Here is a 13,771-nt window from a genome sequence, read left to right on the forward strand (position 1 = left end):
TCATTTACAGATTCCTTGATTTTAAGCCTTTTTCATATTTATTAAAATCATTTTTGTCTAAAATTGTAGTTAGTTTTAAGATCTGATATATTTAAATGTGTCAAAAAGCTAAAAAAAAAAAAAAAGACATTTTAAAAAGTATAAGCACTTTTAAATTAGGGGCAGAGTTTTCCAAATTCTTTGAACTACATTTAGCTAAATTATTTTACAATATCCAACAGCATGCACATTTCAGCTTTAATTGCATCTAAACTCTTTTTCCATATGTATTTTGTTCTTTAAACTGAACTCGATAAAAAGTGAGTCGAGTTTATGTTCCTAATCAGGCTACTTTGTCTGTTCAGACTAAGAACCCTTATCTTTTTAATATGATATAATTACTTTAGTCCTAGTTTATGACCTTTAAAGAGTGTGTAACTATCATTTGCACATAAACACTAATGACATTTAATAAAAGAGAAAAAGACAGAGGTGTGCTGCTACAAGACCAAACAGTGCTAAAACTGTACCTTATCATGTCTGGTCCAGTTTGAGAATGAACAAAGTACACAAGGTTTCAACTTCTTTACACAACAAAATCGCCCTTTTTAATATATATCTTAAATAGAGCTCTCCTTATTTTCCTCTTCCTTGTTTTTATCAATGCTAATGTTTGCATGTCCTTTGGTCAGTGTGTTACACTCCACTCCATTTTCTTTGGCCTGCTCCCTTAGCGCTAACTTCTTCTGTCTCTTGACAATTTTGACATAGAGGAATCCCCACAACACATTGGCAAAGAAGTAGAGTCCAGTTACCAAACCCAAAAAGGTCATCCTGAAAGTAAAGTATGTTTGAAAAATACTAGTTGGACATTTGACTTCCTTTTTTTTAAACAATGGATTATTTGGAATAAGTCTCTTTTTTACCTGAACGCATTAGAATCATAAAGCCTGCATGCGCCCCGTCCTCCGCACTGTTTAGTGCCCCACTTTAAACATGTCCGATCAATCAGTGCTCCAAAGTATATAGGTGGAGGGATCCCACCTGGAAGCACAAGCACAAAAATAACTCTCATCAAGCTAATTATTGTTAATATCAGTACAAAATGGGCTTGTTGCAGTTTTGGTACTCACCCAGAGTTCTTACAATCAGTGTCTGCATTCCTAATGCCAATGACTTCAGGTCTGGATGAATGGATCTGGAATAAAACGGCAGGGTAGTACAGTATAGTTTATCACAATAGCATGCCTAGCAAGCGTATGAAATGGCTGTTTGTTTATTGGCAATTAAGTTTAAGCAAATAAACATAGACACTTTTTGACAAAACTACTAAAATTCCACAAATTTTATTTTCATTTGGCGTTATTTCAACCTTTTATTACTGTCATTAAAAGGCTAAGGAATGTTAAAGATTAAAGGTGTAGAGAGCGATTTATTTCCAGGTGGATCATCTAAATAAGTGGTCCTCCTAACTGCCAATCATTCTGGTGATATGTTTACGTAAGGCCGTCCTATGTGCTCGTAACCAGTTAGCTATCTTTTTCTGTGCATGCACACTTTCAGGCGTCATTGAAGCTCACCTTTCTCATCGCGGTTCTTTGAAAATGGCCAATGGTTGTGAGAGAAAAAGTGTCTGCGAAGAAAAGAAAGGCCTCAGAAGAGGCAGATATATCCTGGATACGCTGGATGTATCATTTGCGTGGAAAGCTCGCCGCAAAAAGCATTATGGGATTTGCTGTCACATAGGTTGTCACTACCCGACAGCGGTGACTTATAACAAGGATGGTGCAAGCACTGTGCAGTGGAGGCAGAGTTACATGACCAACGGGGAACAAATAGCAGTGATCATCTATCCAAACGGTAAGTTAACAGAGCTCGCTATAAAGTCCACTATATAGTCCATGCTCTATATAGTGATTGACTAATGTAGAGATTAGGGCAGACTTTTGGATACTGTAAGCTTGTATAAGCTTTGAGAACATCAACTTTTAATCTGAGCGTGCACGAGGACAAATGGGCTCACGAATGCTCTGGCATGCGTTTAATTGTCGTTCCCTCTCGGGAGCAGGTACAGGAATGTACGTGTTAAGAGGGCGGGTCTTTTAAAAGGTTTGCAAAAATTCTCCAGAACACATTTATGCATAGGTTTCTTGGTGCCCCTCCCCCCCAACTTCACTAGACCCCTTAGACCCATTTAGTCACATTCTTGTCACCTATTCAGCTTTAAATCATATGTTGTTCCACAATTATTTCTTTTAGTTTTTCTTGATGGAAAATTTGTTTTTGATCATAAATACGTGTCCAAATGTCTTCCTTCCTAATTGGTAACTGACTCCCTAACAGCACAGTCTCTAGATAGATAGTAAATTATCTCCACTAAAAAATACTTGCACTGTCTCTTTTTTTCCTAATTTATTTAAATATTATACTTTTGGTTGAATCTTCATGCTTACAGCTGGTTTAATGACTGGAAAAAAAGTTGGCATAAGATGTTGCATTGTTTCCCATTGTTATTTCCTTGTATTGTATTTCAGGAGCACACACTCATAGGTTATAAAACCTGACTCCCATGGAAATATGTTTATATGTTTATCAGTCTCCATTAAGGAAGATTACTAAATGTGCAATTTAAGCTGTTTTTTTTTATATAGGAATGAATATTGTTTCTAGTATAAATGAAACCTACCTCAGCAGTACAATGTATCCTGGTGTGCCACCACAAGCAGATATAAAGGCTCCTACCACTGTCAAAGCCATGTAGATTTTAAATTTGAAATCACAATCGCTCTTTCTCGGACACTGGCCCAACACCACAGACATGTTTGCAGCAGGAGTCGTAAAGGTTCCCACACAGGTACAGTTATGAAACACCTGGAGAACAAGAAAAAGGGATCTGATTCATAATCACTTTTACCTTCAGCTTATTCTTTGCCACTCTGCAGAACAGAATTGTTACCACCAGTTTTTAGTGGATAGATCTATTTTGGCTACATAAAGGGAAAATTAAAATGAAATCAGTTTACTTATTTGTGAATTTCTGAAATACATCATTAACGTTGACTTTCTCTTTATGTATCATGTATCATGTAAGGATGAGGAGTCAATATATGGGTAGAAGTGTAAAATGATGATAACAGCCATTTTGTGTTCAAGCACTGGAAACTGCAAAACCGATCTAGAAATAGGTGAAAAATTCTTAAATTAAGTGTATTTAACCTTAATTTAAGTAGATAAATAAGATAATTTGCTAATGGAATGGGTATTTTTCTACTCTTAAAGTAAGATAATAGATAATATACACTTGAAATACGACAATGCAAGTATTTTTTCTTATTTTGAATGTAAATTCTCTTGGTCCAGTAGCATGGTGTCTCACTTACTATTGCAATTCAAGACAAAATGCACTTATTTTAAGAAAAAATTATTTATTTAGATTTGATTTTTTTGCACTGTTTGGTAAGAAAAAAAACACTCACCATTGCTTTTCCTGATCCAGTGGCGGTCTGACATCCAGCCAGGCAGGGTGAAGCATATGTCATGCCATTATAGGCACACACTGGATCCCAGTGCTTCAGTGAGCATGAGCAGCCAGTATTGCATGGGGCCAACAGTGTTGAGTAATTATAGGACACTTCAGGATAACTGGAGCAAGGCAGACATGTGAAATTTCAATTTAATTCAGCTTAATTTCTAAGAATGTTCATAGGTGATAATGGAGCGTAGTGTTTATTCTACGCACCCTTGATAGGCAACAGTCAAACCAGCAACCTCTGCATTGTCACAGTGGAAGAAACCCTGCAGGAGAAGCATGGAAAAGGATCCAAGAGATGCAACGATGGAAATTCTGGCCGCACCTACAATACCCAGGTTGAACTTTTTCATGACAACGCCACCAGTGATGATGCCCAAAGCGACTGCAGGCAGGTTCATTATTCCTGAATGGCAAAATTAAGGAGGGATTAATAGGTTGGAAGAATTATTCCTTAATATAGAAAACAAAGGGTTAATAACGTTTGATAACCGCACAGTCATTAAAAGCTGAATATAGCCTCTAGACTTGACAAACATTTGCACAAAGGGAGATTTCACAGTGGGTCATTAAGTGCCTACATTCTTGAGTGGGTTTTATCACACACAATCACACTTCCCTTTAATAACATCATTGTTCCAGTTGCAGTAAACGTGGAGAGAATGAGGGAGGGCTGGGCAGTGTACCTATGAGAAAAATGGCTCTGGATGCCGCCTGGCCGTAGATTTGCTCCATGAATTTAGGTTTGAAGGTGATCATGCCAATGAAGCCGTTGACTACAACCAGATAGGTGAGAATCATCATTACGTAGATGCTGTTCCTGAATAGTCTCTTTAACGACGGGATGAAATCTGGGAAATAAGAATGCATGAATTCAATACTCCTATCTCTTATTTATTTATTTATTTATTTATTTATTTATTTATAGCTTCTTTGTTTATCCAAATATTGGGTTACCTTTAACCATTTCCTGAAACGTGACTGTCTTCTCTTTTTCCTGATCATCATGGGCGTCATCTGGCAGGAAAGTATCCTGTTCTGATCCAGCGGTTAACTCTGTGCTTTTATTTTTCTTGTTTTTCACCGCCTGCTTAGGCAGGGATTTGGGCAGAAAAAAGAATGGGATACTTGACAGCAAAATCACTGTGCCAGTCACAATGAAGCCCAACCACCAGGCTCCCACCCAGCGAGAGTCCTTGTAGGTAATAGTGATGCTGTCTGGGGGAAAAAGGCAGAAGAATCACTGTTAGGATATTGAGTTGAACATTTTCTAAGTTGGATTGTTTTGTATAAGAAATTTTAAATTTTGTAATTTCCATAAAAAAATAACCAAAAAAATGGGGAAACTCCTTATATGTGTATTCTTGGAATATTGAAAGTTTCTTTACATCAAAATGTCATGAGTGACTGGGTAGAAATTGTACTTTTACATATTGTTAGTTGTTAACGCGTAATAATAAATACCTGTTGGATCCTTCCTTATTTCTCATTTTTACATTTTTCAAGTTAATAATTTGATTTTATACCAACATATGGCATTTTTCCCAAACTGTTTTCATTTAGCAACCATATACAGTTTCGAAACACAAGCACTTACTATTTGCTAAATATTGATAAATAATGGGGCAGTTTATACAATAATTATAGCTTACTTATTTGTTATTAGAACATAAAAAAAATCATGCTGTTATTGGAATAATTTTAAATTTCTTTGCGTATGCTCGATACATGAATAATCTATTTGCCTTAAAAGTTAGTATTTAAAAGTATATGTATAATTTCTAAACTTGTACATGATTAGTATGAAACATCCATGAAAGAATGGCTAATTTTAGTATCTAAAAAGTGGGTACTTAAAAATGTAAGTTCCAAAGCATCAAAATGAGCGATAACCATTATCTATTGTGATGTTTCTATAGTTTCAATGCACAAAATGATAATAAATACGTTAACGCCTTGTGTTGCTACCATAACCTTTAAAAACTCTTTAACTTAGCAATAAAATGCTTAATTCGTAACCTATGTAGCTAATAGTGGGTTAAGTTACTGATACCATTCAATGACTGCTAACTACAGCATGACTAGTCATAAAAGATAAAAATATAATGTATGAATAATGAATATATTCATATATAATCAATTAATTGTTAGGGATTTATGTAGCTTATATGTAAAAGATACTCTAAGTCTGGCTAATCATGCTAAAATTATACATCTTTTATCAGCACCCCACAAAACACACATCAGACCTATAAGTTAGAGGTATAATAAATACAAAACACTGATTCTCTATCAACGTTGCATGTCTGGTTAATAAGCGCCAATTCAAGGCACAGCATACAGCGTGCCTTTTTAAACCCATTTTGATCCGAAATCCTGACAGCTTCCACTAATCGGTTGTTTTTGTGCTCTTTGGCACACCAACAAGAATGCTCAAGAGTGTTAAAATACCATTAGAGAAGTTTTTGAAGCGACAAAATGTTTATAAGTGTCTGACAACTGAATATATATTGTTAATATACTAAAATGTCAATTGGTGGATCCTGCGCTTTCTTTCAATGGTTTCACTGGCAAACAGCAGCAACCAATTAAAGTTTGCAATTTTTTGGTGAATAGCAAACCAGTTTTGTTTTGTATGTTTTTTAAATGTGACTCTTTGTTTTCTGAATGAAAAATGTCCTACCTAAATCAACAAATCCAATGTCCACATAGGTCTTGGCAAGGAAGGACCCCAACATGAAGCCAAGCATAGGTCCTAACATACCTGTTGTATGGATGCAGGCTAGCACAGAAAAGAAAAGAAGAGGAAATCATTAAAGGAGATGTGAGTTTTTCATCAGTTTGCGTAAAAAACAAGTACATTTAAATAGAACAAGAGATATATTTATGTAAGAAAAAACTTGGAAACAAATTTTGGCAGTGAAGATCTATGACAACTTTGCAATTCCATATAAATATTTCAGAAACTAAAACATGTTAATATTATGTAAAATACTGAGCCAAAGCATAAGATAAATAACAACAACAAACCCAAATAGAAAGGGGTGTTCTCCTGTCTAGAAAAGTCATCCAGATAGGATACTCCCAAAGGCATGATAGGAGTCTCTCCAATTCCACGAAGCATGTTTCCTAGGAAAACATAGATCCACATGGACGAGCCAGTTGTCTTCTCACAAGCTGAGGGGAAGTAAGAATATATACATATATATATGTATATAAAAATTGACACACTTTTTGTTATATATATATCCTTAAATATTTTATTTATTTATTTTTTGGTGTGGCAGGTTTATGATTGAATCTCAAATTAGTGGGGATGAACCTTCAAATACCTTTGATGGCTTCTACATCAGGGGTCTCATCTTTCTCTGTCAGGCTGTGGTTGGACAAACAGGGCAAGATGCTTTCGGTGCTGTTGATTTTAGCATTGTGGGACATACTGGTTTCATATTTGTACCTAAAAAAAAGTTCAGAATAGGGATTTAAATATATTTGTATACATATTTTCTTATTTCATGTTCTAATGCCTTAGGTTATAAGTGCTTCAACTCTCGTACTACTACTATGAGCATCTTATATTGCATATTTCCTCTCATATAAATGCTTTTTTACTGGTTGATAAATAATACTGCTAACAAGACACTTTAAGAAAATATGTAAAGGGAGTAAACAATATGTATACTAACGGGCCCTGTAAAAAATGTGGCAGCGCAACAACGTAGCATCCAATGGCCATTAAAAGACAGCCGATACCAATCAGCCTGGGACGATGGAGCTTTGCACCAAAGTAGCTCACAAAGGCGATGACCAACAAGTTTCCTGTGAAGGGAAGAAGTCAACAATTATTCTTCAAAAGATTAGTGTTGAACTACTATTTTAAGCATAGATCATCTCTAGTTCACAAACCCATTTCGAAGCTGCCATCTATGACCCCGATGAGAGAGCTGGGAATGTCGAACCGTCTCTCAATTTGAGTGATGGAGCTCTTCATGTATGATCCACCAAAAGCTTTGGAGAAATATACAAATGCCAAAGAGACCAGGAAAAGCTGCAAGAATACAAACAATGCATTAAGCCAGTTTGCAAGACAATGGAGGATTACTATAGTGCAGAATAATCGGTATCCGTTAGGGTCCTGTAAACAAGAATCCATGATTAAATAGTCACATTCCAACTCCAGGAATCACATGCTACCAGAAGCAAGTAAAGTATAAAAGTATGAAAGTGACAAAAGCATCTATAGACACTCTCTTCTTTGCCAACATTTGAAGAGAAAAAAGCTGGTAACCTTGTCATCGGTTTGTTTGGGTTATTGCCTCTTAAGAGGGAACTCAGTTGCTTGTACTTCTTGAAGATTAAATCAGTCAGTCTGCTCACTTTTTCACTACTCCTTTTTCAAAAAGAACACAAAATACGAAAAAATTGCAGCTCCTTTCCCTTCATAAGTGAGTTTCCACAACAGAAATACTTTCTCAAGATCTTGGGAAGTAAAACACGTGCAAGGTACTCATACATTAGCATTAGCAAAGCCTCTGTTTAGGTACAGGACAAGTAAGCAAAGTGTCCTTTTTGTCTGTGGGGGTTGTTTTCAATGTCTATTCTGTTGAACAGTGGTGTTATGCAAGACATGTTCTTGAATGTCATGTAAGCCATTTTGTTGAACATGCCCCATTTTTTATACAATTCAACCAACTATCCTCTTTAGATGAAAAAAATATACTACTTCAAATAATACAAATACTGGGTCCCACTCTTCTTCAGATCCATTGTCCCCTATGCGGCGTGTGTTGTAACAACGCTCTGCACAGAGCATGTTGTCTTACATGCAGCTCATGTTCCACCGGATACACCAACTTATAACACACCCCTTGTTTTAGTAAGGACCTTTTGTCACAAGACCCAACTGACAAAAGGTCGACAAGCAGCAGTTTGAGCAACCCTGCAACCTTTAGCCAGATACACACACACAGTCTTAAACACGTGCTTAAAAGGAGATAGTCATTGCAGATTGTTTAACATATGCATGGTATAGTAGATAAGGGATACTCGCAACTATGAAGTTTAGTATCATTGATTATATTCAGAAAATTCTATTGATAAAACTTATTCTATTAGCTGTATAGAAGAAAGTTTGTCATTGGTGTAGGCCTTTGCATTTCATAATAATTACTCATTGAGAGGCTATAAATCACATATTTATTATGCTGCATTATAGACTCCCAGAAGTGTGTCAACAGAGAGTGTTTATTTAAATAGTTAGTGATTCCAAGATGGCGCCCTCAGGACCTTGTTGTTTCATTAATTACTTTGAACAATAATAACTTCTTGTTAACACCTGTTAATATTTGGCAAAAACAGGAAAATGTCCTACAATGTGCAAAAAAATAGGGAACATCAATCAGCAACAATCCTGGATTGCCGATCTTCCTCAGTCTGTTCTTCAAACTATTAAACAGGGTTTGGTGTAAAAAGCTTTTCCTATAATATATTGAAGGTTGATGAAAGTATATTTTTTAAAAGCAGATAACAGGTATTTGTGAAGCTGTTCATGTTAGGTCATTGGGTAATATGCAAAAATGTCTGATTACTTAGTCATGACACCAAACTGAATGAAGAGATTAAGCATTACCCAGTACAATGATTAATGGAAAGGGAGAATATGGTTTGTTTACAAAGCTATCCTTTTTTAATTAGTTTATAAATACAACCTTATGTTACTGAAAGCAATACTTTATGAGGATATATAGAAAACAACAGTGATTAAATAACTCCGGAATTAGCCCCATAATTGCAGATTGTGGACATTATCAACACAAGGAAACCAAATCTGTTTCCTTTTGAAATTATTGCCCAACCTTTCAGGCCAGGATTTTATATTTTACATGCAATATTTAATGGACACAAACAGTTGTCATGTGCTACAGTAGACCCTGATATCATCTTGATAAATAGAGCGACATTTAATTATGTGCAGTACACATATAAATTACAGGGAAAGCAATATAAATAGTAATCCTGACCTTCATTACTTAAAAAAAAAATCTCCTAAAGTTTATATTATAAATATTAGTTACAGCAAAATACGTTTTAATCTTTTAGAAATAAAAGATTAAAATAGGTTTTAACCTTTTGCTTGTAAAAAAAAAAAAATGTATTGCTGCTTTAATTATGGCAAAGGTAAGACCTTGGTATCTTCATTGAAAGTCCAACATGTTGTAATGTAGGCAAAAGTTGGGACTACACTGACCTTGAGTTTGGAGCAACATGCCTCACGTGTTTTTTTGGACTCTACACTCATGATGCTGTTGCTTGGTCAACTGGGAGGAGAATAAAGAGAAAAAAAAAACAAGGTTTCCAAAAGTCCTGCAAAGAGACAGCAATAATTGAATTCAACATTAGACTTATTTTCCTTAAAAAATTATATAAAGCAATTCTATAATGTTGTGTAACAAAAATGACAAAATTATTACATTATTTTCTCACACCGATAGCATTGGAGAATATCTTGAGACAATTTTTTGGTGTCAAGATGCAAACATTTATAAGATTTATATTTTTTCCTTGAGAGAGGCACATTGATAATACCTTATCTAGGGATCTAAATTTTTTTGTGTTTTATTGTTATAATAAAAAATGCATATCAGATGTACCAACAAAAATGTGTAAAATTATACTAAACAATCAGTTTGTTTAAAATGTTCTGGATTTTACTTTGAAAACACATTAGCAAGACACCCAAACTAATACAAAATCAGCAGATCCTAATCAAGAGATAGGGAAATAAAAATAAAGGCAAGTATTTTATGAGTATTTACCTTAAGTGGTGATGGCCCAGTGTGAAGGATCCCAGCAGATGGCTTGTTGTAGCTGGCAAGATTCCCCACTTAAAGCCCAAGTCTTATCTCAAAATTATAAAATCGCATGTAATCAGTAACTCATGTCAATAAAGAGCAATCCAGCCCTCATGCAAACTGACATGTGCCGCGCGGCTCAAACATAGTTGCGACTGCACGACTTGTTCAGCTAGGATGACTCTCCGAGCAGGAGGTGAAGGGTTCAGAGGTTCTCAGAGTACAAACACAAGCAGACAATCACAGTCGTGCACATCCTCCTCTGTGAAACATCACAGGCCTCCTAAGTAGCCATCCTTTTGAACACACAACAAACAGCAGCAGCATGAAGCTGGCCAAAGTTTATTGTGTATTTGCATGTTTGGAGATGAAGGTTGGGCGGCCAAGAATGGCTTAGAGATCAACATTTTTTAAATCACTGCGCTACATGTTCCTCTGGCATTTCTCATTGAAATATCAGAGTTTTCTACAGCCTTATTTATTTCCAAGTAAGAATCATCGAAGGAAGTGTTTTTAACTGACTGAACCTGAATGGTGGTAAGACATTGCTGAGGGAGCTTTATTGATACTTTTGGCAATTTTTGTTTTGTTTTACAGTGTCCTGTCTGGCGACGTGGCAATAAGAATAATTCTCTTGAAGCCAAACAGAGCCCAATAGCCCAACAGTGCACAAGTGCAAAGCTGTACAGAAACATCTGAGTAATATGAGGAGATGCTGTAAGGATTTACAGCTAATTTGGCGACTCTAGGTTGTCATAGCATTGTCAATAGGTGATTCTAAGGAACTTGCAAAATCAAATGTAAGGCCCAGGGGTATAAAGTAATCTTGCGCTGCTTGGCATAGAAATTGCTTTCCTCACGCCACCATGCACCCTATTTCTCTTTTGCTTCTTGCAATTCAAGTGATTTTTTTTAATGTTGAAGGTATTATGGAGGATTTTCTCAAATTTTTAAAAGACCCGCCCTCTCCAAGAAATGCAAGTATGAGTCAGTTTCTCCCCGTGCATGCTCTGTTTAAAAGTTGCTGTTCTCATAGCTCATACAAGCTTAGTGTGCCTGAACGTCCGCCTTAACTCCTAAATCCCTCAGTCACTATTAAAGGGAGACTATATAGTGGACTTTATTGCGAACTCATTTAAATGATGGTTTAGACAGATGGTCACTGCTTTTTGCATGGCATTAGTCACATAACTGTGCTGTGCCTGCGGCATCTTCATTATTAGTCACCGCTGTCAGGTAGCGACAGCCTATGGTGACAGTGGGCTGCTGTGACAGCAAATCCCATAATGCTTTCTGAGATATATCTGCCTCTTCTCAGACCTTTCTCTTCTTTTTGTTCGTTTTGTAGACACTTTTTCTCTTATGACCCTCAGCCGTTTTCAGAGAACCTTGGTGAGAAAGGTGAGCTTCAATGACTGTCTGAAACCACAGATATACGCCTGAAACTGTGCATGAGCAGAAAAAGATAGCTAACGGTACGAGCATGTAGGACGGCCTTAAGCAAACATATCACCAGAATGATTGACAATTAGAAGGACCACCTATTTAGATGATCCAGATTGTCCTCTAGAGCTTTAACTGAAGTTATTTTTGGATGCTTTTGGATTTTGATAATTCTGCTGTCATTTAAGGAGAGGTGAGGTAACACCTTCAACAGGTCATCAGTTCATTATAGGGCAACAGAGACACACAGGCCAACCGTTCACATGCATACTCCTTTCTCAGAACAATTTAGATGCACCGATTAACCTTACAGACTTTTTGTGGATTATTGCGGAAGATGAAATACAAAAAGAGACATGAAAAATTCTCCTGGCAGCTGTGGCTGAATTTCTGTATGGTGGTCTAGCTAACCATGACTTGGTTTCAACAGATCCCCCCTTTTTTAAACTACTTTAGATTTTTAACACTATTGTGTGGTATTCCTTATCCTTTGAATACCTTTTTATCCTTTTGCTATTTTCACATCAACCCACTTTCTGTTTAGTCTTTCATCTCTTGTTTTCTAGAGAAATATAGCAAAAATATTTTCACCCCATGATGACACATTAAAAAACTTTCTGTTTCTTTTTTCCCCCCACAAACTAATATAAGCCCACAGATAAGAGGTATGGAATGTCCCCTTTACAATCCATTAAATAATATTTAAGTTAAGACCATTAATATCTTAAACAACTTTTCCCTTAGCTCCCTTAATCGCGGAGTCATCATTCATGGCTTGGTATTAACCGAGTCAAAATCTTCCTGAATTGTGTTGCAAAGCTCTCAAACCGTTTTCTGCTCCTGAAATCCCACCAACTGTTTGTGAATATAGATGTCTTCCTTGGAGTTGAAGGCCAGAAGCGGTCAAAATGTCCTGGAGGGAGGAAAACACATCTGGCTTCCACAGGAAGCATGCTGTTGTGGTTCACTGGATATTAAAATGGATCTTGCAGCTCAGATTAGAGATGTCCTTTGGGGCTGTGAGCCACTACCTTGCATGTTTTATGTGTATCCTTGTTGCCATACACCTACCTTGTATGGCTGAATTAACAGATTTTCTAGCACTTGATGGCTGCTGAGGGGGCATGCAACTAGGAGACTTCTATAACATGCAGGGCAGTGGTCACTAAGTACCAGGATTGAGAACAATTGCAATAGGGATCTTGTAGAACCGTAAACTAACTGGCTCCACTCTCTTAATAGAAAGTGCTAGTGGCCTCTCACTTACGCATCATACTCCAGCTCAGCAATGAAGCCCCAAATATGCTCTGATTTGACCTCAGCCTTTGAACATCTAGTCAGAACCATTTGAAGAATTTCTTTTGTAAGCCAAACATAGACTGTTGACTACATTGTCACTACAGGGAGGTGATGTAACAGGGAAATCTTGGACAAGGAATTAAACTGACCAGGTATGGAAAGTTTGCATCAGCTGGGAAGAAAATGTCATGTAATTTTTTTATATCTAAGCAAGTTGAGGCACCTCATTCAATAAGCCTTCTTCCTCTGACACACTTGCAAAACTCTTAATCTACTTGTCTTGTGTTGAATGTGATCAATGAACAAGGAATAACTTGTATTCCCTTATTCAGAGTACACGGTAAAACACTTTATTTTGGAAGTAAGCTGTGATTAAAAGTATGTGGTCAAAGCCAAGCTTATTTGCTGTGTCATAGAAACTCTGATTTTCTGCAAAATTCTGTTTGTGCCTCCATAATGAGGCTTTGATGGATGAGGTCACTTCGAGCCCCCCTCCTCCCGTTGAGGACAGGCGGTTCATGGCTCTCTGCTAATGTCCAGTCCAGTCAGCGGCCCATCAATCAACACGTCATACCCCCAGCCCCTCCCTCCCTTGGGCCAGTGAACCAGTGGGCTGGCCTGTATGTCAATTTCGGGGGTGTGACAAAAGTACAGGGCAGAACAAAATAAG

The 13,771-nt window shown here is 36.8% G+C and overlaps 1 protein-coding gene across 2 annotated transcripts; it reads right to left on the reverse strand.

Annotated features, from left to right (window-relative positions):
* Nucleotides 1-249: 249 nt before the first annotated feature.
* On the reverse strand, nucleotides 250-10,500 carry LOC107099389 (solute carrier organic anion transporter family member 1C1-like). 2 transcript variants are annotated; one of them, XM_015397493.1, is made up of 15 exons: nucleotides 10,324-10,500; nucleotides 9,756-9,825; nucleotides 7,415-7,556; nucleotides 7,195-7,327; nucleotides 6,841-6,965; nucleotides 6,539-6,685; nucleotides 6,192-6,290; nucleotides 4,466-4,726; nucleotides 4,195-4,359; nucleotides 3,719-3,914; nucleotides 3,456-3,621; nucleotides 2,666-2,850; nucleotides 1,113-1,177; nucleotides 906-1,023; nucleotides 250-813 (listed from the first exon to the last, which is right to left on the reverse strand). In XM_015397493.1, the coding sequence occupies exons 2-15, from the start codon at nucleotides 9,804-9,806 to the stop codon at nucleotides 600-602; spliced, it is 2,067 nt and encodes a 688-aa protein (XP_015252979.1). In that variant the 5' UTR covers nucleotides 9,807-9,825; nucleotides 10,324-10,500; the 3' UTR covers nucleotides 250-599. The 2 variants fall into 2 exon arrangements, with proteins under 2 accessions (XP_015252979.1, XP_015252971.1); XM_015397485.1 differs by having other exon boundaries at nucleotides 9,756-9,871.
* Between the last annotated feature and the right edge of the window lie 3,271 nt (nucleotides 10,501-13,771).

Source organism: Cyprinodon variegatus, unplaced genomic scaffold (genome assembly GCF_000732505.1).
Source record: "Cyprinodon variegatus isolate N-32 unplaced genomic scaffold, C_variegatus-1.0 Scaffold28, whole genome shotgun sequence".
Lineage (NCBI taxonomy): Eukaryota > Metazoa > Chordata > Actinopteri > Cyprinodontiformes > Cyprinodontidae > Cyprinodon > Cyprinodon variegatus.